Source organism: Ursus arctos, unplaced genomic scaffold (assembly GCF_023065955.2).
Source record: "Ursus arctos isolate Adak ecotype North America unplaced genomic scaffold, UrsArc2.0 scaffold_27, whole genome shotgun sequence".
Lineage (NCBI taxonomy): Eukaryota > Metazoa > Chordata > Mammalia > Carnivora > Ursidae > Ursus > Ursus arctos.
In genome coordinates this window covers 21,347,517-21,373,795 of record NW_026622952.1, presented here as the reverse complement: position 1 = coordinate 21,373,795, position 26,279 = coordinate 21,347,517, and the positions used below count along the sequence as shown (strand labels likewise).

The window sequence follows — 26,279 nt, the reverse complement described above, 5'->3', positions numbered from 1 at the left end:
TTAGCTTCGGAACATATTCAGGAAACAGCACAAAAAGAATGTACAAAACTCATGGTTGGCACAGCAGAATGTAACGTGAAAAACCAAACAAACCACGATTCTGGCTAACAATTTCAGAGGTTAACCTCTCCTCTGGTCTTTTGGAGGCGTAAGCAGAACAAGGCATCGCACGGGGGTTTAGGTCCCCCCCAGGAGGCTGCTGCCAAGGGTCCCAGCACCTCGATCCTTTCCACGGTATCTTGGCTGCTCGGCAAACACCCCTTCTCTCTGCTGGAAGAAGAAAAGGATGCAGGAGAGAAGGAAGTCAGAGGCCCATCTGGGGAGCCGGGGTTCCCTACCTGAGCCCCCGCATAATGCCCTACAAGGGTCTCCCTTTCAGGATCTTCTCTCAGGTTTGCTCTGGTTGCCTTTCGAGGGCTGGGAAAGCCGCCGTGAAGAACTGGTATGCTGCCTGGGGTCAAGAAAAAGGAAGGAATACAGAATCAAAACTAAGGCAAACATGGCCAACGCCAGAGCCAAAATCATTGGTCCAGGAGCCCCCGACAAGGCTGTGGAGTGTTGAGAAGAAATGTATATCAGACCTCCTTTTTGATGTCTAAAAAGATACATCAGGACATGAATACTGAACCTGTCTCTGGAGTCATCAGCACCGATATGTCCGGAATCTGTCTTTGGATTTGTAAGTTCAGAGCCTTGTTAGATGAACATGAACTCGGCCACGAAGTCCAGGACCCGGGGCAAGAGAAATGGGGCGCGAGGGAAGTGCGGGCAGTGGCCCGCGGTGCTGGACTCTACCCCTCTCTCCACGGAAGTCGGGCTCGGCCACAGGACTCGTCGAGGCCACAGAGTGTGGGCAGGATGGGCACCGTCGCCTGTTGCCCCCCGGTCCTGGGGGAATTCCTGGCCCGCGTGTCCACTGCTGCTCCCCCGGGATGTGGAGCCCAGGTCACTCTGACTGGCAGCGTGAGCCAGAGCCCCGCGGAGGGCCTGCAGACCCAAGAGGGAGATAGACGTGCTCGTTGCTATATGCCACTGTCGTGTTTGTGTCGTATCCACACTCACACGGGCCCCCTGCCTTTAACGGGGAACGTAACTCGTCTCGTCAGATCTGATTCTGTCTCAGCTGTGCTGTGCCTCGCCTGTCCTTAAGCCGCTGTGACACGGCGTTCAAGAGTGCTCTTCGTTCTGGGATCCCTGCTGACTTCGTGGGAGCGCAGAAGACCTAAAACCTCCCTTCTCGTTTTTCCGCTTTCTCAAACTCGAGGTATGACTGACATACATGATGTTAGTTTCAGGTGTACATCCTGACGACGTGATGTTTGTATGGATTACAGAACGATCGCGTCTGTCACCACTTGTTTTTCTGCCTCTTCATAGAAGTACCTGCAGTGAATTATGTCCTTGGGCCAGCAAAGGTCACAGAAAGCGATTCACCATCAGTCCAGAATCTAGTAACTCGGTGGAGAGAAACAAGCTGTTGTATTCTCCTCTTGCATGAGGGAGGGGCGCAGAAGACAACGAAAAGCAGATGCATCTTTGCAACGGCCACAGCCTGGGGGCCGGTCTGCAGGAGGCAAGTGTCAGGGGGGATGGTGGTGGTGTTCTGCTCCCCCAGACGGGGCTGCGGGAGCCCACTTCTGGAGACTGTTCAGTCCCCGGCCTCAGGCATAGGTCTGGCCAGGGTGGGAGTGGAAGGACAGCGGGTCCCCACGGGCTGGCTGCATCCTTACTGGCAGCACGGAGCGGGTCAGTCTGCCTGCTGTAGCCAGAGTGCTCTCTGGGGTCTGACGGCCTCCTCCCCCTGCCCCAAGGGCAGAAGCAGCCAGCCGGGGCGCTCTGCCATACCTCCCCGGTTTCTGGAACTCAGTCCCCCAACCCTGCAAGCAGCCCCTTTGTCAGACTTCCGATTACCCGACGGGAGCAGAAGAGTGGCTGTCTTGTTCTGCCACAAAGGCAGGGGGTCTGTAACAGTTTTACAAACACCCACTTCCAAAACGGCTTGCTCAGTGGGCGCCTGGCTGGCTCAGCTGGTGGAGCGTGCCTCTCTTGTTCTCGGGGTCCTGAGTTTGAGCCCCACGTTGGGTGTAGCGATTACTTTAAAAAGTAAAATAAAAAAAAAAAATGGCTCTTCAGAAGCGTTGCTTATGGAAGTACAATCCTTGGACATCTGGAAAAACCCAGAAATTCAATTCCACTTACCGGCTGTTGACGGAGCGCTTGCCACGAGCCACCATCGGCTTTCTTGCTCCCCAGGGCAAACAGCTGGAGAAGCGGCCGGCCGCGAGCAGCATTCAACCGCTGTAGAAATACGGGAATGGACCCTAATTCCCCGGAGGTTCTGGAGAGCCCGGGGTTCCCTGCTTTTGAGAAACGGCATGCGGGCAGTACCTGTCTGGTCTGTAGTGCTTAAGGGTACTGGTAGTCCCTCCTTGCATCCAACGTGGCTTCGTGGGTAAGACGGAGTGAAGTAGCCTTCGAGAAATCCAGAAAGCCACATGGGCAGGTGCGACAGCAGACGTAAGATAAATACCTCGGAGCCGAGACGTTGGGAGCGACACCCCCGCTTTGAAGCTGTGGGCAACAGTCGCTTGTGGAGGCAGTCACGGCCATCGAGTGGACCCGGTATAGAGCGCTGAGCTTTGCAAGCAGCTGTTAAGCTGCTCCTAATATTCCAGGGAGAGAAGCAGTGGCCTCTGACGTCTGGGAGCTGGTCTGCTGCCCACGCTCCTCTGAGCCCTTTCTCCCACCTCTCACTGAGCCGCCCCCATGGGCCGCACTCCCTCTGGCTGTGAGGGGTCACGAACCCAGCTGGCTCAAGTCCAGGTGGCCCCTGGTGCTCTTGACCTGAAGGGCTTTGGCCTTTCCTTCTAAAAATGTCATACTTGTGCCCCGCACATCCTGACCACAAAGATGAAGACAAGTGGTGCAGGGAAGTGGACCCCTCTGTCCAGTAAGTCTTTCTTCAAGGGCGCGAGGGCATTTGGTCCCTGGTGAGCCTTTGGCACGGGAGGGGGAAGGCCAGACATTGTGGCTCAGAGAAGCGCCTTCTGCTGGCCTGGGCAGACCACCAATGCCCCACCCACACCTCCCTACAAAGAGCCTCCCCTTGACCAAACCCCACTCAGGTTCCCCTGAACTTTTCAACGAGGTCTCTTTTCACGTTCCCCTCTGCTTTGTCCAGTTGTAGCAAGAATCCTGCTGAGTTAATATTAACAGAATCCTCCATGCTCATGGTCTCATCACCTGTATCTGGTCAAATTCTCCAGACCCCACAGGCCCCAGGACAGGTCGGACCACCTGGCCTGCCTTCAGCGGGAGTCCTGTTAGGTTGGGTTAGCTGGAGTCTTCCCTTTACTCCTCAGGCTTCCTCTCCGTCCATTTCCATCCACTGACCCCCACTCTGCTCCTTGCCCGTCAGTTCCCACGTGTCCGTGCTGTATCCACAATGGAGTACAGGTGTAGATTTTTCTCCTAACCACTACTGCAGTGGTCTTTGATACCATGTTTTTACTGCTTCCGCTGCTCTCCAGCTCTGGTTTGTCTCTGACGCTCCTTCCTCTAGGCAGCGGCCTGGGGGCTCTTATAGGTCCCTGTTGTACCAGAGTTTGGAGCCTCTGCCTGCTATCTGCCATTGGTGTCTGTGGCCAGCAACAGGGACAATGACAGCCTGACCGCTCACTGTGTGGTCACACTCACTTCCTCTCTGGGTCCTATCGTCCCTGAACCCAGTGTCTGGTAAAGGTAGAAAGGACCGCCCGCAAACAGCGCCCAGCTCTCCATGCGGGCTCCGCCTTCTGCCTCTGTGCTTTCTGACCACACTTTTTTAACCAGCTCTGAAGGAAGGCTTCCAGAGATGATGGAAATGCCTGTGCACAAACAGCCCATTTTGGGGAAAGCTTAGATCACAGGTAGCGGCTCACACGGAACGGAGGAGGGAGCGCAGTAATGAAGTGTGAGGTCAGGGGTGGAGAGGGACCACCTGACTCAGAGCTGCTGGGCTGCGGGGAGGACTGAGTATCTAGCAAAAAAAAATATTTTTTTTCTGCCAGAAGATTCTCAGGATGACATTTGCATTTTCAGTTATGTCGACGATTGGAAGCACAGCTTTCTCATCGGCTTCCAGAAACGGCATGCTTCACCTTCCCACAAGGTTTCATAAATTATGCAGGAAGAATACATTTTCCAAAGATTAATAACCCCTCAGTGTCAGCAGACGCCAACTGTCACAAGAGCCCAGAATCAAAGAGAACTCTGGCCTTCACCGCTGAGTTTCCTAGAAGCCATAGCAACAAAAATAAAGTAAAATAAAATAAAATAGGGACCCTACCGTTCATAAAAGGAAGCCGGCACTTTTGACTGGAAGCCCTGCGCCCTCCCCCACACCATGATGGGAAAGCGTGTCCTACACATACGTGTGCATGTGCTGTTCGCAGGGGAGCTCAGAAATAATCCGCTGCAGTTCCCTCAGGCTTCGGGTGTGCAAACCGAGGTCCAGACAGGGGTGACTGGGGGTGCGGGTGTCCCGGAGCCCAGGGATCAGCTTGCATTGCCAGCCTGCGGTCAGATGAAGATGGTCAGCTTGGTCCTCAGCCGGGCTGTCCAGCTGCAGTCCCCGCGGGCAGCCTCACACTTGGGAGTGGACGTGAGGAAAGGCTGGTCTGCAGGCCGCAGGCTCGCCTTTGGCAATGATGTCCGCGTCCCAGCAGTGGCAGGAAGGTTCCGGTCCCTCATCGGCTCCTGCTGCTCCCCACGCTCTGAGCTGCCCCAGGCCCTGCCCACGAGGCCTGCAGGGTGGCGGAAGCTTCCGGCAGGGCCCGGGCCTAGGATGGGGCTGATGTCGGCCATGGTGGCAGGGAAGGGCCGTGTGGCCGGCCGGGGTGAGGACTCTGCCCTCGTCTCAGAGTGGGGTGTCTGCAGAGTTGCCTGCCTGCCTTCCTGGGGTGAGGATGGGGCCCCCTCGGCCATGGCACTGAAGTACAGCGTGGAGCTCTCCTGCCCTTCACCTCCTCTCCGCCCACCCGCACCCCTGCTCTGCAGTGGAGAGACAGCTCCGGCTCCTTCCCTCGGGCTACGCTCCCTCGGTGCGGCTGACTGCCTCTGGGCAGGAGCTGGGTGGTGACCGTCGCTGGCAAAAGAGACGAAACTGGAGGTTTCCAACAGGTCCACTTCTGAGTTCGGGACACCTTGAAACTCAGAGCCTTTCTCTGAGGACAGGGGGCCCTGGGGGGACAGTGGGAGCTCTTGCTGGGAAAACAGGGGCATCCTCTGCTGGGTGTAGTGCTGGTTCCAGCCCCACGCAGGGGGGCGGAAGCCGCCAGGACTGTCTTCTCCAAAGGCTGCATTGATCTTAGACACATTTCCTGTTTTTAGGGCAAGTTTCACCAACAGCCAGTGATGATGACCGAGGAAAGAATCCTCCTGAGCAGTCTGGCTTTCCAGCCTGGCCTCTGCCGGTCCCCACAGTGGGCTAGGGGCCTTCCCCAGACCGGAGAACTCGTGACTTTCCTCCTGGCATGTGCCCGGGCTGCCCGGCCTCTCCGCCGCAGGACCCGCTGCGATGGCACAGGACTGCCAGCTGCAGCCGCGCCAGATGTCGGGGGACCTCGGGTGCAGCAGGCTGTAATAGGTTACCAGCGACGCACTGCCTGGAAAAGAGGAAACACAAGAGCACGCGGTTATGTTCTCTGAAGTCCTGCATCCTCCCTGGGCCTGAGAACCCCAGAGTCTGGAATTCTGCATAGGGGCATGTAGTTGGGGTCCAGACAGGACTGTTGTCGGAGTATCAGAGCTGGGTGCTCGCAGGAAGTTAAGGGGGCTCCAGCTTCCACAGGCTGCAAATGTTTCCAAACTGAAAAATGTCATGAAAATGTTTAATCCTACTGATACTACGACTTCTTTCTCGAGGGCAGCTCTCACTGAGCACTCTGGGTGTGTGTGTGTGTGTGTGTGTGTGTGTGTATGCATGTGTTTGTGTGTATCCGCGCATGTGTGTGCACATGCATGTGCTTACATGTGTGTGCATGTGTATGCATGTGTTTGCGTGTATGCACGCATGTGTGTGCGTGTGTGCATATGCATGTGTTCACACGTGTGTGCATATGCATGTGTGTATGCATGTGTTTGCATGTGTGTGCGCGCGCATGTGTGTGCGTATGTGCATATGTATGTGTTTACACGTGTGTGCATATGCATGTGTGTATGCATGTACGCACATGTGTGTGCGTGTGTGTGTGCATGTGTGCATATGCATGTGTTTACACGTGTGTGTGTGTGTGTGTGTGTGTGTGTGTGTGTGTGTGTGAGGTCCGGTAGAAATGCTAATTTTGCTTTCAAATAACTGGATCAAATGCTCAGAATGCAGCTGTCCCCACGCCAGCTGACGGACTCCAAACCTAGGGGAGGGGAGGCAAGGAAAAACCTCAAAAACTAGACCCGAGTAAAGGTTAAACATATCCATCAAAAACCCCATATCAAGGAATTTCCATGAGCAACAACACTTCCTTTGTGCATAAACATCTTAATCACATTGTTGTCAGTTTAATTTATTTTGATCAGAAGTGTTGGCCGTGGCAATAATTTCCTTAACAGAGCATTCCAGTGCCTCCCACGGTATTTCCAGCTTCCTGTTGTACTAGATCAAGTGCCTGGTTTCAAGGCGCCCGTCATAAACAGCAAGAAAGCTGAAAGAGACGTGGGGGAAGCACCCGAGGGGCGGGCAGACTGCATTGCGGCGGAGCTGGGGGCGGGAGCGGGACAAATGATCCCTGGGATCCTCTCCGACTACTCTTGGAGGATGAGGCGTGGGGGGTCCCGAAGTGGGCCTCCCGCGGGGGAGTGGAGACAGCATTCCTGTGGGATGAGTGATGGCTCTGCGGTGGGCACCCCTCAAGCCCCTCCTACACATTATTCTGAATTCTCACCGTGATGTCACCCGTCTTTGATAATGAGCCCCCCAAGGTCTAAAAGGGGACCTAACCCCCCCCTCCTCAGGCAAGTCCAAAGTACATGCCTTTAATGAGTAACATTTCCATGGGGCCAAATCATTCATAAGGTTCTGGGTTGCAAACCCAAGCTGGCATGCAATAGGTACTCAATAAATGTTGGTCAAGGGAGCTCAAGATGTCAGCCAGAGCGGTCTGCTCTAAAGCTTGTGTGCCTTTGACGATAGCTCACCCACCATCTTCTTGCCGAGGACTCCCTCCAGGGCCACTTGGGAATCAGGAGTTTGGGCAGCTCCAGAAAGAGGGGGAGAAGGATCGGCAGGTGGCTCTGAGCCCCTCAGGCTGTCTGAGCCCCAGAGCTGACCCTTGTCCCTGGCTCCCGGCTCACCGTGCCCTGGGTCACTGAGAATGAAAACATCTCTCCTCCCCCGCTTTCATTTTTATTTCCCAGGTGTAGACAGGAACTCCCTTTCAAGCTGACATCCATCTGTTGAACCAGGTTAACACGAAGCTAATTAAGGAAAACTGCCAGGCACTGTCCTAGATGCCAGAGTGGAGCGGGGCGCAAATCCCAGCTCCGCCACCTACAGAATGTCTGGTCCTATGGGATATTACCTGACTTCCTCTGTGCCACCTTCCTCAGCTCTGAACTGGGGGTAACTCAGCACCCACGTCCCAGGGTTCTTGTTGGTATATAGGACCTGGTGTCACGTCTGGGGGTCCCTGCTCTGCTCCGGCAGTCCAGTGAGCTCCATTCCTTGCTCTCTGCCTAACCGCTCCTGAGAAGATTCCTGCTCTTAGAGTTAGGGCAATGTAAAGAGACAAGTTGGGGTGGGGAGGGAGGGAACAAGAAGGCGACATTGGGCCTTACCAATCAGAAATCCGAACAGGACTCCAGCTACGGTCCACAGGCTGGTCTGGGAGGCCCCCTGGAGAAAGTCAGTGGCTAACAGCAAAAGAATGATGTTCTCCAACAGCATAATCTATGGGACCAAAAGGAGAGTCACCACCCCTGGTCAGGTGCACATGGCCTGGGGGACACCCCCATCCTAAATTCTGCAGCAGCGTCCGTCAGTGTTGGAGGCTCTGTCCTCAACGCCCACTGGGGTGCCCACGGCTGACCGGGCCCCCTAGGGGCAGGGTCAAGGTCTGAAAGAGCTTCTCTGGCAAAAGGGATTCTCCCCGTTCTCAGTGCAGTTCATTAAAATGCCTGCAGAATCATAAACGCACAGGGAATGGAAGGGCATAGCCCACGAGGAGACTTTTATTTCCAACTTTTTGTATATCATGTCCTCATGTTAACTGCACGTGTGTGTTAGTTTCATGATGCAATAATTCAAAGTATCTGCAGGGCTCAGAGCGCCACTGAATTCCAGTGTCACAACTAGCGTCACAAACTTTTATAACAACTTTAGTATGATTGTTTTGATTTACCTCTTTAAAGGTAAATTTGGCCCTTGGCCTGAGGTCATAGCGCTCCTACTGGCTGAGCACGGGGCCTTCCTCTGCGGTCCAAGATGGCGGCAGCCATACAGAAGGTTGTACCCCTCACCCAGGCGGGCTTCTTAACTTTGATTTAGTTTTTTGGGTATTTTTTTTTTTTTTAGGATTTATTTATTTATTTATTTATTTGAGAAAGAGAGAGCAGGAGGGAGAGGGAGAGAGAATCTGAAGCAGTCTCCATGCTGAGTGCAGAGCCCAACGCAGGGCTCCATCCCACGACCGAAAGATCATGACCTGAGCCGAAACCCAAGAGTTGGATGCCTAACCCATGGAGCCACCCAGGTGCCCCTGGTTTCCAGTTTTTATGTACAAAAATGTATTTCTTAGGCTAAGTAAACAAACTGGAATAATTAGAAGATGGTATATTTAAATACTGTGCATAAGGCATGAAGAAAAACTAAATTGTAATACTGTTGGGCCAAAAGTCTTAGAAAGCTTTGCCGTGGTCATTCACAGGCACGATTTTAACTCCAGGAAAGTTAAAGAAGGAGAGAACTGACAGCGTTATGAAAAGCTACTTAGCCATCCTGAGAATGCCCACGCTCCCCAGGCCTTCAGGCTCTGGGTGGCCCTGTTTCAAAGGTCCAGCAGGCATTATTTCAGGACTGAGTGCCACTGCCCATCGGCCCAGTCCACAAAACTTGGAGTTTCTCTCGCTCCTCAAATTAACTGCATCTCATCAACCATCTGGTCCTGCTGAGTCAAATTCTTAAGTCTGTCTCAAATCCATTGCTTCTTTCTGTTCTTACTGCCATTTTCATGGTTCTGATCCCACTGCTTCCTGTCTGGGTGCTACGATTTCCTCTGTCTTCATTCCCTGTCCATGGTCTCTCCTCCACACCACTGCCCGGTGATCTGTTTCACGGGCAGATCAGACTTTGTCATCCCTCCCTAACACACCTGGAACTAACCCCCTCTCACCTGAGGGTTGTCACAACCCCACTCCTTGACAACGCGGGCAGGCCTGTTTACAATACGTCCCCAGTCTTCCTTTCCAGAGTCATCTTCCAACCCACTGCTCCCACAGTGAGTGTGCTGGCTTCTGGGATGGGCCAACCTGCCTGGCTAAGGGATGCCTGGGTGCTGGTAAAACATTATTTTGGGGTGTGTCTGTGGTTTCCAGAAGAGGTTAGCATTTGAATCAGCAGACTGAGGAAAGAACATGACCCTTACTCCCTCACCAGGGCAGGTGGGCCTCGTCCAATCTACTGAGGGTCTGAATAGAGCAAAAAAGTGGAGAAAGGGCAAATTCTCTCTCTTCTTGAGCTGAGACACCCATCTCCTCCTGTCTTTGGACATCCGAGCTCCTAGTCCTCAGTCTTTTGGACTCGGACTGAATTACACCACATTTTTCTGGTTCTCTGGCTTGCAGAAGGCCTACTGTGGCCTACGTCAGCCTCCAAAACTGTGTGAGCCCATTCCCATAATTAATCTCCTCTTGTGTATCTCTATATATTCTTATTGGTTCTGTTTCCCTGAGAACCTTGACCGACACAAGGACATTCCACTGACAAAGATGGTCTCCTTGACCAAACCTGACATGATAGGTGTCTCTAAGCCCTCTTGCCTCGGCCTCAAGCCTGGCCTGTAAAAACTGTAGACACGTAGCACAAATGTCTTTGTCTACCAGTCCTCCCCACACACACTAAGAGACTTGAACAAACACTCACACAGCTCCTACCAACTCAGGGCTGCACCCTAGGGTGACGAGCTGGCCCCAGTGCAGTTTCTGCCTTTGAAAGCTAACATTGTCAGAAGATTTACTCTCCGTTTCAGCCGAAATCTAGTGAAAGGCAGCGAGGCCGTGAACCCCCTTAGACTAGCTACTTTGCAAACCTGCACGTCCAAGTCCCTTCTGCCTCTGCATCTCTGAGGTGTAAACCCTCTGCCACCCGGCACCGCCTCCTCCAGGACCTCGAGCTGTGTCTCTGCAGCACAAATGTTCCAGATAACCCTCCCGGCGGGGGGCGGCAGCCTGCTCTAACTTGCAGGAACACTGCCCCCTGTCATCACGATGTGAGAAGTGAGCTCCTCGTCCCCATAAACGCCAACCCACGAACCAGACGGCAGAGTCACCTTAACCACCCCCTTTCCCACTTCTGATAAAATTCCATCTCCCTGACCCGGCTCCGACGTCCGACGTCCCCCCCAGTCCACCGCCCCACAAACCAGATCAAGGTCAGTTCTTCGCTGTGGCGAGGGACTTAACAAGCTTCGTTTCATCGCCTCTAACGAGTGGTCGGGCTCTGCTCGTCTATGACGCCACCCACCCTACTTTCCCGCGGGTCCCCGGCACTCCGTGTTGCTTCGGCAGCTTTGCCCGAAATGCCCCCGCCCCCCTCACCCCCTTTTCTTCCTGCCGGCCGGGCTCATCCCCCGAGACCAGCTGTCAGCTCCTGTAAGGCCTTCTCTGACGCTCCTCACTCAGCCTCCTGTATGCCTGCAGGGTTTGCTCCGTCACCGAGCTTGCGTTTGTGGGTCTGTGTCTTTGGGGCCGCTGAGGCTCGACCCGTGCACACTCCGGCCTCTGAGTCCATTTCCAGCACACGGAGGAAGCTGTGTGTGCACACTTAGCTGAGTGAGTTGGCAACAAGTGCAAGACAGCAAACCGGGCCTTCCGGGGCATTCACAGATCAGCCAGAGGCCGCCTGCCCCCTCGGGAAGGGAAGGCGAGGCGAGGCGTTCTCCGTTAGGCTGGCCAGCACCACCTGACCCTGCCTCCAAACCACCGATTCCAGGACCCCGTCAGACCTGTTGGGCCAGAATCCCTGGCAAGGCACCTGGGAATCGACTTTGAAAAGCTCCCCGAGCGCCTCAGCCAGCCAGCCAGGCTGGGAAGTGGGGGCACAGAGGCCCCGAGGCCCTTTCAGCTCAAACCGCCCGGCCGTGTGGCTCGCTGGAGGCCTTGCAGCATGAGACCAGCTGGATCCGAATACTGCCTCTGACTAGATGCCTGACTTTTTGTCTCAGTTTCTGCATCTGTAAAATGGGTTTCGTCTCATCGAGTGCTGTGAGAAATAAGGCAGTTAATGAGCTTAGAACAGTGTCTGGCGCACGATGATCCAAATGGTAGCTGTTACTAATGATTCTATTGTCACTCCCAGGACCTGAGGACGAGACAAGAGCTTGTAGGAGCGTAGGAACAAGTCCACCACAACAACACCGCTCTCTTTGCCAATACAACAGGATTTACCCCAAAGGAGTCACTTTGTCAGGGTCAGGACTCATGTGTCTTCCAGGGAAGGTGCCCGCTGGGGACGGAGGGCTCCATGTAAGGACAGTGTGGCAGGCCTGATGTTTACGGGGTGTTTGCAGGAGGCTTGGACCAGACACCCAGGGACCAGATCACCGGCTGGCAGGTGACCCTGGACGTGGCAGGTCACCTGCGTGAGTGGAGTCCCCCGGCTCCGATAAGCAGGCTGTGCTGAGCCTGAAAGAGTCTGTAAGTCACACGGGGAGGGCCGTCCATCCTCCATCCTCCCGCACAGGCACTCTTACTCCTGGTTCTCAGGCATGGAAATCGAGGCTTGGAGAGCACGGTCTGTGGGCCCCATAGCCCGCAGGGTTGATCAGCCATTCAGGGCTCTCCTAAAAACAGGAGATGGTCATGCCACCTGCCATCTCCTGGACAGGAGCTGCCCCTCCTGCCCCTTCCGTTTGCTCATGGCTCCGTCCTGCAGGGTCTGCTCCCCTGGAAGCGTCCTCCCCTGTTCATCATCAATAATGGCCATGAGCTGTTGGTTCTTGTGAGCCAAGTTATTTATTAAATCTTCACAGGGGACCCTGAGAAGTGGGTGGATCTTATACAATCGTCACAGCCGCGCTGAGAGGCTTTGTGCTTAACGTGCGATGAAAAACAGGTGTGGAGCGTTCCAGTCCTCGGCCGAGTGGGCTGGTAACAGGGAAGGGCGAGCCACAGTCCCAAATCTGGGCCGGATCCCAGACCCCGTGCTCCGAAGTGCTGGCTGCCTTTCCTCTCCTTCGCTCTTTGCAATGCAGCGTGGCTTCCGCCTTCCGGTCCACAGCATCTCTGGTCACCCCAACAGGAAGTAATCCTCACCGTCTAGTGAGTTCAGGCCGTTCTCGTCTCCTCGTATTACCCACATTCTGCCTCATTGTTTGGTTATCTGGGTGTGGAGCTTATCCCCCCTACTGGGCCAGAAGCAGCCTGAAGACAGGCCTTCTGTCACCTTCGTGGCTTTTGCATGGTCGAGGGCCATGCCTGGAACCCAGTAACGACCGAGCTGATTAATAAAGACAGTGTGTAGGTGACATCACATAGCTGAGCTGTGATCTAGCTCTCAGACAGAGAAGTGTCTGCAAAACACAGTTCTTGCTACAGTGACCACGGGGGAACAACTGGCCGTCCCAGTAGTGTTTTCTGAGCTTGTCGTCTCTGTTTAGGACAAAAACTCCTTTTAGAATTTTTCCTAGGCCTAAGCTGTTCCTTCTTATACAGACATGTGTGCACAAGTACATACACACACACACATGCACGCACACACACGCACACACACGCACATGCACATAGAAAGTTAGTAAACTTAGGATTAAAGAAGCCATGACCCCACTTGCCACATAGAACACGGCCATCCGATGTCTGGAAGGGCTGTCCCAGAAGTTGAGGAAGCAGAGGATGTACACGGCCCCCACGAGCAGATTGAACAGCCTCCAGTGGCAGGTGCTGTCGATGATGTCACTCTGCTGTGCCACGAGCCAGAAGGTCATCGCCAACCAGTGGGCACCTGGAAGGAGGCAGGCCCAGGACGTCAGCTTCCGGGGAGCGGGGGCACAGACACGGAAACTGGGGCCTCGGAGCCGTCCTCTCTGCGCTGACCACACCTGACTTGGCATCCAGGGAGAGCGATCGAAACCCAGAGGAGATTTGAGGGGCACAGAAAACCCACCCCTTTTATCTTTGCCCGTATTGTCTCACTGGATCCTCATAAAGGGGAGGGAACCAATTTGGGGACGAGAAAACAAAGGCTAGCTTCGGTAACACCTCCCAAACATTGCTTCCCAATGGCCTGTGAGTTCAGGAGGTGTTTAAGGGGGCAGTTATGAACCCCCGGCTCCCTATGTTTTTAGTCACTGCTTCAAGGGCTGCAAGGCCCCACATCCAAAGGGAAGATCTATCTGTATGTGGTCCAGCTGTGATTTCTATTCCTATATTTGAAGATGAATAATATCTTCCTGAAGTTGGAGCTGATTTTTGTTTTTAATGAATAAAACAGCTAATCTTTCTTTAGGAGCAAAATCTCTTTCAAAAATTTCTCCTTTCTAGTTAAAAATAAAGCTACCCTATGACCCGGCAATTGCACTACTAGGTATTTACCCCAAAGATACAGACATAGTGAAGAGAAGGGCCATATGCACCCCAATGTTCATAGCAGCATTGTCCACAATAGCCAAACTGTGGAAGGAGCCGAGATGCCCTTCAACAGACGAATGGATAAAGAAGATGTGGTCCATATATACAATGGAATATTACTCAGCTATCAGAAACAACGATTACCCAACATTTGCAGCAACATGGACGGGACTGGAGGAGATTATGCTAAGTGAAATAAGTCAAGCAGAGAAAGACAATTATCATACAGTTTCACTCGTTTATGGAACATAAGAAGTAGGAAGATCGGTAGGAGAAGGAAGGGAAGAATGAAGGGGCGGTAATCAGAAGGGGGAATGAACCATGAGAGACACTGGACTCTGGGAAACAAACTGAGGGCTTCAGAGGGGAGGGGGTGGGGGATTGGGATAGGCCGGTGATGGGTAGTAAGGAGGGCACGTATTGCATGGTGCACTGGGTGTTATACGCAACTAATGAATCATGGAACACTATATCAAAAACTAAGGATGTACTGTATGGTCAGTAACATAACATAATAAAAAAGAATTTCTCCTCTCTGCCAACAAGTGTATTAATGCTGGTTCCAGGCTCAAGCCTAAATATTTCTCGATGCCTCCTGTTCTCTTAGAACATGAGTACACTGTTCCTTCTTGCCAAGTGTATTCGCTGATGGCCACAAGAGACACCTCTCCTAGGCAGTGACACCCAGGACTCCTGCAGAGTCAGGCAGACCCCATGGCCACTATTTGCATCCGTGTGAGTCTAGACCCAGAGCTGGGGGTGGGGGTTGGCTCAGTGCAGATGCCCTATTCGAAACAGGGAAGAGGCCCTCAATCCAGCCTTCAGAAGAGATGGAGAGCTTTCAGAAGCGATGCACAACATTACAGTACATATGTATCGGGCCGGGACAGGCGGGACCCTCTGCCTGTTTGTCTACAGAAGAGCTTTCAGCCTATGATACAGAACGCAGTCTCCCAAGGAGGCCCCAGCAACTGCGGCCGTGCTCCGGAGCTGGCCGGGTGCTGAGGGCTGGGCTGTCTAAGCTAAGGGAGTGTGTCTCTAAGAGAAGCGTCCTGGGCTTTCCCCTCCCTAGATGCTCACGGGGGATGGAGTCCATTCCTCCACGCTCCTGACTCTGGGCTGGCCGTGACCACTTGGACAGGCAGAATACAGCAGAAGCCACACTGACCCAAGGCCAGGCCAGTTTTAAGAGGACTGACAGCTTCCACTCGCTTACTCCCAGAATTCCCAGCTGCCGTGTCCGCAGCCCCGGCTACTCTGCTGAGGAGAAAGGACCCAGGACGTGCGCTGGGGTGCAGGCATGTGAGCAGAGACACCATCTACACGGCCAGCCCAGTGCAACCTCCTTATGAGTCCAGACACCTGCCATCCTGCTGCACCCACCTAAGATCCCCACCCTGGTGAGAACACCCCAGGTGTCCACGGAGCCCCCCAGAACCGAGGCTGATGGTTGTAAATGGTGATTTAAGGCCTTAAGGGCTGGGGTGGTTTGTTATACGGCCACTGACAGCCAGACTGTAAGCTCTGCTTACCTCCAAAAGCCAAAACCCAGACGTGGTAAGCTCTGAAGAAGAGGACCAGACTCAGGACACGGGCCCCCAACATGCCCATCCTCCAGAGCTGCTGGCAGAAGAGGGCGGCCCACGGTGTGGACAGGTGACCCGTCTTCATGGAGCCCATGCAGCAAGCATAGCACACCAGGGCCCAGGCCAGCGCGCGCCAGGAGCACAGGGCGCTCACGCCTGCGAGGGAAGCGGACAACAGCAGTGTTGGTGGGGCGTCTAACCTCTTCATTCAACCTGGCTTCCCAGAGGGCCTCCCTCCCCAAGCGCCCTAATGGGTGGATAACACAGCTCCGCGTACAGACACACACGCCTATGCCCAGGACGCAGCACGGACACGCGGGAGCTGCTTCCTCTGCGTAGGGCAGTGGGCGCTCCTCCCCAGCGAGTGAGCGGGGCTCTTCCTTCGTACGCCCTTTAGGAAAAGTGGCCAAGGCACAGCTCCTCTAAGCCCTCCCGTCGAAGTTCTGTCAGCGACGAAGCCGTTAGATGGCCGTGAACGTGAGGTTCCCTCCCAAATGTACTTTGCTGTTCAGACCCTAGGAAGGAGGTTTAGGTACAGAAATAAAACAGGAACATAAACTGTGCCAGGCCCACCATAAGGACGGACAGAAGGACAGTGCAGTCGTGACTTTCACGTATCTCATGTGAGCACACAGACACGTGGACGCTCGGGAAGAGAGAGGAGGAGGAGGATGCTGGGAGAGAATCAAGAAGTGACCGAGAGAAAACAAGACAGAGAGTGAGCCTTCGCTGTAGCAAATGCAGGCCGGACACACGTTCACGGGATCAGAGCTGCTCTCAGTCTGCACAAGGCTCTCGGGGTCAGGCCTCTGGCTGCGTCCAGTTAGACCAGCGACTGAGGACGCAGGAGAAACGGGTGCACGGATCCTACGAAGGAACAGTGTGGGGTATCTTCCCAAGGTGTTCTCAGGGTAATGTGACCCATCCACAATTTCTACTGTGAGGCCTGTCCCCCACCAAAGAAGCCAGCCCCAAACAAAAGCCAATTCGAACCATCATCTCGTGCTGGTGAGCGCAGGCCGCCCAGGGGAAATCATGGCACACCCGGCTTTACGACATCAGGCGTTCATTTCTATTCCCCTTGTGAATTCAGACAGTCCGTGCTCGGGGGTCGGCTTTTCTCACCTGGCACGATATCTGTGAAGTCCGAGGCGAGGAAAACATGCGTCTGGAGCAGCAGGTGGGGCCCCGTCTGCACGAGGGCTTCCAGGAGGCGGAGGGCAGACAGGTCGGCCTCCTGCAGCAGCAGCTGGTCTTGGCGGGAGGCTTCCCGCTCCTTCGACAGAGCAGTGGACGTGGCGTCCCAATGCCTGAGGAAGAGCAAGGGCCCGGGGGGCAGAGCCAGACCGTGACAGCTTCAACGGGATGTCCCACACCCCTTTTCCTGGCCGATCGGTGACAGACATCCAGCATTCTAGAAAACAGGCTGCCCTATCCACGCGCCAGAGCCCTGAGCTCGGGCCCCACGCTGCAGTCGTCAGATGTGACAGTGGGTGAGCCTGCCCTGCAGGGCCTGTCCTTTACCCCTGAAGAGTTGTGCAGCGATCAGGAAAATGAAAGCACTCCCCAGGCACACACACTTGGGCACCGCGGACCTCGCCTTTTCTCACGGTTCTTCCTCATGCACCCAGATCCCCCCTCGGCGTCCTCAGGAGCAGGAACAAGGGTGATTACGACACCTGCTCACGGCAGGGACCACCGTGCCTACCACGGCCATCTGGCACGGTGAACTCCTTCTTGTCCAAGTTAAGAAAAATAGGAGGGAGGTCATCTTAATTCTGCTCCTGAATCAGAAAGCAAGCTGCACCTTTCGAGTCCCTGAAAGCTCCCTCCATAAGGACCTCGCTAGGGCTCTGGCTGCGCAGAGCACAGGCCTCGCTCTGATCTCTGGCCAGCACGTCTGTGGACAGGGCAGGCGGGGGTCCTCTTTGAGGATATAAACGGGTTTATTCATGGTTTGGAGGGCCCAGGAAAGGAGCTTAAGGAGAAGTGCCTTTTTCATGATCTGGGATCCCGGAGTGAACTGATTTCTTACTGAGTCTTTGAAGCTGTGATCTCTGACACAAACATAACGTTAAGGAAAAAACCCAACAACAACAGAGAAGGTCAGGACTGTAAACACCAGGGGGTGTCGCTTTGCTTTCAGTCCCGAATCATCTGTTCTCCTGACGGGAGGCTCCCTCTTCGTACCCTCCCTGAAGCCTTCGCTAGTTCAAGGTGCATTTTCATGGGTTTTTGCCACCTGCTGGAGACAGAAGGCTCCAGAAATGATTTTCTCCACAAGCCCAGGGCTCAGCTGGGGACAGAAATGTCCATGAAAAGTCTCAGCTATGTCCATGAAAAGTCTAAGCAGGAAGAAAATCGTGTCAAATTGAGCTGTGGATCGTGATGGAACGAGTCTGGGGCCTGACGACAGCGTGGTCAGGAGGGCTCCCAGCAACAAAGGGGCACACGCACCTGGGACAGACAGATGGGAGCAAGGCCTAAGGGAGCACGTGTGGGGCCGGCGGGGCAGGAAGAGGCCGCTGAAATGGTGGGTCTGTAGTGGGGACAGTGACGTAGGGGCCGGACAGCAGGAGCCTCTTCCAGTCTAGCTGAGGGTTTGGGGCTCGTTTTTAAGAAATAGAGCCAGGGGGAATGCAATCCACCTGGTTTTGTGAACGGGATGTCTGGATCCCGTGGCAGAGGGAGGAACTCAGGCTGACATCACTGGAAACTGCTGGGGGCGCCCGGATCACAGCTGAGGCAAGGGCGGGGGGTGGCCGTGGGAAGGGAGAGGACTGGCCACTAGCTCCTGTCAAATTCCATCCCTGGGGTGGATGCTTCATTCTGGGTCCCCGTCGGCTCCCGCCCAGATTTCTGGCTGCCTGGCCCTGGTCTCTCCCCACTGTGCCCCATCGCCTCTACTGTCCCCACCACCATCTCCCTAAGGGCCTCATTTGACTGTGTTATTCCTTTGCTTAAACCTCATAAGGAATAACATGGACGATCATAGGGTCAGAGAGGGAAAACTGAAGGGGGGGAATCAGAGGGGGAGATGAACCACGAGAGACTCTGAACTCCGGGAAACAAACTGAGGGCTTCAGAGGGGAGGGGGGTGGGGGATGGGATAGACCGGTGATGGGTATTAAGGAGGGCACGTATTGCATGGAGCGCTGGGTGCTACACGCAAACAATGAATCGTGGAACACTGTATTAAAAACTAATGACGTACTGTACAGCGGCTAACTGAACATCTTCACCACCATCATCATCAAAACCTTTCCACTGGGTCTCCAATGCCTGGGGGGTAAAAGCCAAATTGCTCCCCTGGTGGCAAGTCCAGGCCTAATCTGTCTCTGGCCACACTCCTCCCATCTAGAAGATTCTCACTCTGCTCACCAAGCACACCATGTCCATGAGCCTTTCTGCCTCTGCAGCGGGAGGCTGTTTGCTGGGGGGGCCATGCCTCCCATGCTCAGGCATGTTGGGTCCCCCGCCTCCTCAGCCCTGACCCTAGCGCTCCCGTGCCAGCGCCCGGGTTCCCAGACGTGAGCTTTGGAACTCACGTCCCGGAGGCCTATTTAAGTCCGGTTGCTGGGCCCCAGGCCCAGAATTTCTGGTCAAGTAGATGCATGTGGAGAATCACGGGAAGTCTGCTGTGATGTGATGTGGGTGCGGGTGCACCTTGCAGTCTTGCATTTTTGAGGAGTTCCCGGTGGTGATGATCCATGGCTGGTCCCTGAGCCCTCCAGCCTCTCCCCCAGCACAGCGAATGCCTTCTCTCTGTTCTCTGAGGTCCCTGCCTACAGCTGCAGCCCCCATCAGGCTTCAGCGCCCACATCACCATGCGCGTCCACACACGTCTCGAAGTGCGAACAAATGTGCACCGAGCATATCGCGTGGTGTGGATGCGGGTGTAAGATTTCCAGATGCATTAGGAACAAACGCTCCAAGAGGACTTTGGAAACACAGTAGTTAACCCAACTTCGGAATGAAATTTCCCAGCAAGCTCTGATCTGTCCTCACTGGCAGCTTAAGGAAGAAGCCATACATACCCACTTCATCTAGAAATCTAGAACCGTCTATCACAGGCCCGCAGCTTGAAGAGGACGCGTGCGGCCCTCCGTCTTCACGCCTTTTGGCGAAGTTGAACCTGAGATAGTGAACAGCTCGAGGTTTGGGCTACGGCTGTTCCTTTTGTTAATTTCTTTCTTTTTTATCGTGGTAAAATACAGATAACCTAAAATTTGCCATCTGAACCATTTTAAATGTACAGTTCAGTGGTATTGATAATTTATTAACATAATTTAAACTAACGCTACAATTTAGTAGACTATTAATAATTTGTAGTAATTTATAATGGTGTGCAACTATCCCCAGCACCCATCTCAGAACTCTTCTTACCTCGTAAAACCGACACTCTGCCACCATTAAACATTGAGTCCCACTGCTGTGCTTTCTGTCTCGGTGAGGTTGACCAGAAGTACGTCGTGTAAGTGCATTATATGGTATTTGCCCTTTTGGGACCGGCTCATTTTACCTAGCATAAAGTCCTCAAGCCTCACCCGTGTTGTAGAACTCCCTTCCTCTTAAAGACTAAATCATACTCTGCTGTGTGCACAGACCACATTCTGCTCGTCCAGTCATCTGCTGATTTGCTTTGCTTCATTTCAGCTCTTGTGAACCATGCTGCATGGACACAGGTGCACAACTCTCTTGCCCAGACCTTGCTTCCGAAGCCTTAGGTGCACACCCAGGAGCGGGATTGCAGGATCATAGGGTAGTTCTGTTTAATTTTTTGAGGAACCTCCATACAGTTTTCCGGAGTGGCTGCGCCAGCTTGCATTCCCACCAACGGTGTGAGAGGGCTCCCCTTTCTCTGCATCCTGCCAACACCTGTTGTTTCTTGTGTTTTGATTTTAGCCATTCTGACAGGCGTGCAGGGATAGCTCGTGGTGGTTTTGCTTTGTACTTCCCTGATGATCAGTGATGTGGAGCCTGGTGAAAGGATTTTACATACTTTTAAATATTAAATTTTTACCTATCTGTGTTGAGCTTGCCTTCCTTACATATCCTTAAAGTTCACCTCAACTTTCTTTTTAAGAACTTAGAGCTTCCACTAAAGAAAAAATGTCTAAACCAAGACAGGCCCTAAGTGTGGGATGAGTTAGGCATTCCTTGATCACTTCATGCTGAGGTTCCAATGAATTTATAGGCTTAAACATTTTTTTTAAAGATTTTGGCAACCTGTAGCATTATACTGGAAATATAAAAACTAAATGGAGAAAAGTAACTGACTTCGTTTAAACAAGTGATCACTAAAGCCAGGGTCACCTGAATAGAGTCAGACTTAACAATGAGAGGCGTTTGGAATAAAAAATACATATATGTTTTATGTGTTTACACTTTTCATAAGCTACTTTGCCTCAAGAGATTCGTGTTTCGTCAGTTTTTCTGTCAGCAGTAGATGTTTCCGCATTAGCTTATAAAGTCACCTAAAGTGATCCAGTCTTCAGGGTCAGTCAGGATTCCGCAAAATGCGGTTGTTTGGCTCCTCCTACCGGTGCTTTCACAAAACTGCACTTTCTGAAACTTCCTCGCAGGCCACACAGAAAGTCTCGCAAAATTCAGCTGTTTAAGGGCTGCTCATCACCCAGTTCTCTTTATGGGAACCCAGCCGGCCGGTTCCCGGTTCCGGGATGAGGAGCAGATCGGCTGCTTTCTATTTCAACTTTCAAAGCTTTCTTCTAAGGAAGTGGATTTCTGTTTGTGTGTTTGGTTTACTTTAAAAATTTCAGAAACACTGCAAACCACGTAGCTTCTTACGCCTGCTGGGCTGTTTATAAAACTTAGAGCCATGTTTTATTTTTCCCTCTCCTCCCCTATGATCCTCTGTTTTGTTTCTTAAATTCCATATGATCAGTGAGATCATATGATACTTAACTTTCTCTGATTGACTTATTTCATTCAGCATAATACCCTCTAGTTCCATCTACATCGTCGCAAATGGCAAGATTTCATTTTTTTTGATGGCTGAGCAGTATTCCACTGTGTGTGTGTGTGTGTGTGTGTGTGTGTGTGTGTACCACATCTTTATCCATTTATCTGTCGATGGACAGCTGGGCTCCCTCCACAGTTTGGCTATTGTGGACATTGCTGCTATGAACATTGGGGTGCAGGTGCCCCTTCGGATTGCTACGTCTGTATCTTTGGGGTAAATACCCAGTAGTGCAATTGCTGGGTCATAGGGTAGCTCTATTTTTAACTTTTTGAGGAACCTCCATGCTGTTTTCCAGAGTGGCTGTACCAGCTTGCATTCCCACTAGCAGTGTAAGAGGGTTCCCCTTTCTCCACAACCTCTCCAACACCTGTTGTGTCTTGTGGTTTTTTTTTGTTTTTTTTTTGTTTTTTTTTTTTTAAAGATTTTATTTATTTATTTGACAGACATAGAGACAGCCAGTGAGAGAGGGAACACAAGCAGGGGGAGTGGGAGAGGAAGAAGCAGGCTCATAGCAGAGGAGCCTGATGTGGGGCTCGATCCCATAACGCCGGGATCACGCCCTGAGCCGAAGGCAGACGCTTAACCGCTGTGCCACCCAGGCGCCCCTTGTGTCTTGTGTTTTTTATTTTAGCCATTCTGACAGGTGTGAGGTGATATTTCATGGTGGTTTTGATTTGCATTTCCCTGATGATCACTGATGTGGAGCATTTTTCATGTGTTTGTTGGCCATCTGTATGTCTTCTTTGGAGAAATGTCTGTTCATGTCTTCTGCCCATTTCTTGACTGGATTATTCGTTTTTGGGTGTTGAGTTTGATAAGTTCTTTATAGATCTTGGATACTAGCCCTTTATCTGATAAGACATTTGCAAATATCTTCTCCCATTCTGTAGGTTGTCTTTTGGTTTCGTAGACTGTTTCCTTTGCTGTGCTTTGGGGCTGGGGTAACTGGGTGATGGGTATTAAGGAGGGCATGTGACACGGTGAGCACTGGGTGTTGTATGCAACTGATGAAGCACTAAACTCTACCTCCGATGCTAATAACACACTATATGTTAATTAATGGAATTAAAAAAAAAAACTTAAAGCCAAATTCATGGCTCTCCATGAACAACTACGTTTTCACTTTATCCTGCTTTCTGACCTATTGTTCCTCTTCCTGACTTTCTCATATCTTTTTCTTCCTTTTAAATTATGTGGGTTATTTTAAATTCCCCTTATTTTTTAAAAGAGAAAGAAATACAGCCGACTAGTTGTTCTTCCTGAGGCCTAATTTTCCTGACTCTCCTCCTTTATCCATCTTAGTATTAATACTTACAAGAAACTCACAGCACCGCTTACAAAACTTTGAGGGAGCATGGAGAAGCAAAGAATGTGGGGTCCCGGGTGGACCCCACAGCACAAACACAGACCATCGTGGGCCTGACACAGCCCCATCCCTGCAGAAGGCACTGGACTGGATGGGCCTGAGGGTCTTCACACAGCCCCAGAAGGCAAACTTATTGGGTGGTTGTTCTGGAAGCTTCTCTCAAGTGACTGGCATTCACTGAACTCTCCTTCTGAGTCATCAAATGTTTGGTTATCCGTCCTCAAGGTCATATACAGGGCACCCCAGCCCTTCGTGGGTTTCCTACTCGGCTGGGCTGAGGGAAGGGGCTGACATCTCTACTATGGTAGTTGGTGCCCAGGAGGGCCTCGAATCCTTGGTAAGTCTGAGGAAAAAACCATCTTTGCTCTCCTCCCACGAGTAAGAGGAACCACCCTGCCTGAACACAAAGGCCAGGCTTTGGGTAGAATTGTTGTGGTTGCAAATGTGCGCTGGTGCCTTCAGAGGGGGAGGGCTCCAGCTCTGAGGGGCCCAGTGAACTCTGGGGTGGTTGCCTGATGTCTTCATTGGAAGCAGCCTCTACACTGGGTGGAGAGGAATCATTCCTTTCTGAAACTGATTCTGAATGAGGAATCATTCCTTGTTCAAAGTCAGCTAAGAAACCCGAAAACTTACCTCAGCTCCTCCAGAGAAAGCCCTGGGGTTGGGCTGAAGGCAGAAACCTCCCAGAACAGCCAGCAGCACAGTCTGAGATCTCAAACTTGCGCTGACTTCCCGAACACCCTTCCAATCCTTGGCATCTAGGACTTAAACACCTGAGCTGCACGGCTTCCCTGATACGATCCCCAAACGTGTCTCCCTTTTTCTTTTTTTATTCCTGGCAACTATGGGGTTATGAGGTGGCTAAGAGCTGAAATTTTCCATTTACATAAACTCACTGACAGATGTCTCCCGACACTCCAGGTATCCAGGTACTCCCAGGGTAAAACAGTATCTGGCCTGCGGAGGTGAGCCACAGGTCAGGCTCCTGGGCACCGGGCCCATCGAGGCTGCTTTGTTTATGGGAAAAAACCGGGCCTGGCTCTCAAATGGCTTCGTTCTGAAATAAAGCCTCGATGCAAATCTCACCAGGCCAGCTGCACGGCCTAGTGTGTGGCTAAATCCATGTCACCGTCTTCAACTAAGGTACTAGGGGTTTAAATGCAACTGCCGTAAGTGAGGCACTTTCTGTGGCTCCAAAGCCTTGACCTACAAATTGAAACAAGAGCAAGACAGAATTCGGCCAAAGACCAAAAAACCCAAAAAACAAAAAAGCTTTTGAAGGGTCACAGCTGCCTCTGGAAGGAGCTTCCTGATGACAGAGATTCTCAAGGACGTGCAGGCTGGAACAGGGAATGCCTATCAGAGCAGGGTTCAAAGTGGTGGCTTGGAGCATTCTTCCAACCCCGAATTTCATGACCCTAAGGATGGAATGCACAGCCTCCCACCGCACTTATGAAATCCCGCCCCAGAGGTGAAAGGAGGCTGCTTGTTCTTACCGCTTCCACACGCCAAGCTGAAGGAGATGCAGCACGACCGACAAGCACTGACCTTGCTGTCCATCCGCCCGGAACCACACATAGCTCACGCCCTGGACCAGGAAGCCAGGCAGCAGCACAGAAAGGGCCAGCCACCCCCAGAGCAGCTGTCCTGAGCTGAAGTAGTAGAACACGGAGCAGAGGCCTGCAGCATGGAAGAGGAAAGACGAGAGGGTAAGTGGAAGGCCGGAGGGGAGAGTGAGCGGCCCTCCAGCACTGTGTCTCCAGCACGGGTGGGGCTCTCTGCTAGACCCAGCCCAGGCACAGCCGCGGCCAGCGGCATTCTAGACAGGTGTGCAGGGGGATGAAGGTGCCAGGGCTTTCCGGGGGACCCAAAACATCAGACAGCATGGTCACAGAGGGCTGTTGGACCACACAGGATAGCACCCACAGAAAATACCTGGCACCTGGTATGTGCGTTGAAAAAATCCCCTCCTTTCTGGGGATTGGTTTTTTTAATTTTTGAGGATGCTCAGGAAGAGACAAATCTAGGGAGGATCTGTACTCTCAATCAGCAGCAATGGGGGAGGGGTGCTTGTGTCTGTCCAACACTGGCAGGTGCAAAAATTCACTGTAATCGTTAGGATTGTTGCTTGGGTTTTCCAGTGTTAAAGTTTAAAATGGATTTATGGGCACATAGAGCTGCAAATTATAGTGGAAACACAGCATTGCTCTGGGTCCAGGTAGGAAGCCTGCAGGTCTGGACCGAGGGAGGAGTGGCCAGGAGGAATGGCCAGGCTCTGTTGGGAGCTTGTAGCCCCCTGGGGTTCCTGCTCCCCACCCTCTCAACCCGCCAAGGCAAACCAGGGTCTCCAGCACAAGACGTCTTTGGAGGAGTCACCACCCTGCCTAGGCCAAACAATGCTAAGGCCCTCGTTGGTTCCCTGGTGAGAGGGAATGTGGCCACAACGTCTGCGGGAGCACCTCTGGTGGATACTGACGGGGGGTGGGGGGGGTGTCCTGTGTTGCCTGAGGCCTTCTTGTCTGGGCACTGGACCTGGGAGATTTGGAGCCGACCTCACTCGGCCTCCTCCTGGGTGAAGGTCCGACCCAGGGAGCCCTTGAAACTGCGCTGTGGGGACGCCCCAGGGGAACCCACAGGGCAGTGTTACAAACTGAAGACCCCGCCAACCCTGAGGCAACAAGTTGCCCCCATGGGTAAAGTTGCGAGAGGGCGCCTGCCGGGGTCCCCAAGTAAGTGCGTGCTGGGAGGGGCGCAGGGCCCTGGAGGTCTCAAGACTGGGCGCTCATTAAACTCCCACCCCTACCAGGGAACCCCTCAGCAGGAAGCCGGGCAGAAGTGGGGGGAGGCCTCCTCCTGGCACAGGAGTTACAGGTTCAAAGGAGAAAGGCGCTAAACAGTGTTGCCATCTTGCTGGGCCAGGACGCGCTCCCCCAGCAAGCGGTCTGGCCGCGTCCTGAAGCCCGCCACGGATAACAGTCCTCCTGGGCCACGCGGCCGCCTCCCCCGCCGCCGAGGCCCCCTGGCCGGCCGGGGAGGGGGGGAGGGCGGGGAGCGCACGGCGCACTCAGGCCCGCGGCCCCGCGGCTGCGTCCAGGAGGCCTTTCCGGAGGGAGCGGCGGGAATACACGTGCCCAGGCTCCAGGAGAGGGCGGTGAACCCGTGGGGACCCACCGGGGACGGGGAGGGCGGGCGGCGTGCCACCGTGCGCGCACGTGCGCACAGAGCTGTGCGCCGGCCCGGGCAGGCTGCCTGCTGAGGCAGGGGTGGCCCGTGCGTCCCCGGGCGTCCGGATGGGTCGGGGGGCTGGAGGGGTGAGCGGGGCAGGCGCCCAGTTGGGGCCGCCGGGCACTCACGCGCGCTCTGCTCGGCCGCCTGCAGCAGGGCGGACAGCCCCAGGGCCCCCGCGTGCATCCTCCGCGCAGCCGCCCGCCGGACCCGCCTCCTCGCCCCCGCCCCTTCCCCTGCCTGCCGCCCGGTGTCGGCAAGGCTTCCGGCCCCAGAACCCACTACGGGAGCCGTGGGGGCGCGG

At 53.5% G+C, this 26,279-nt stretch overlaps 1 protein-coding gene across 1 annotated transcript; it reads right to left on the bottom strand.

Annotated features, from left to right (window-relative positions):
• XKR5 (XK related 5) lies at positions 1–26,168 on the bottom strand. The gene is made up of 7 exons (XM_044387481.3): positions 26,104–26,168; positions 24,247–24,430; positions 16,527–16,711; positions 15,348–15,557; positions 13,020–13,189; positions 7,813–7,924; positions 1–5,645 (listed from the first exon to the last, which is right to left on the bottom strand). The coding sequence occupies exons 1-7, from the start codon at positions 26,159–26,161 to the stop codon at positions 4,561–4,563; spliced, it is 2,004 nt and encodes a 667-aa protein (XP_044243416.3). The 5' UTR covers positions 26,162–26,168; the 3' UTR covers positions 1–4,560.
• Between the last annotated feature and the right edge of the window lie 111 nt (positions 26,169–26,279).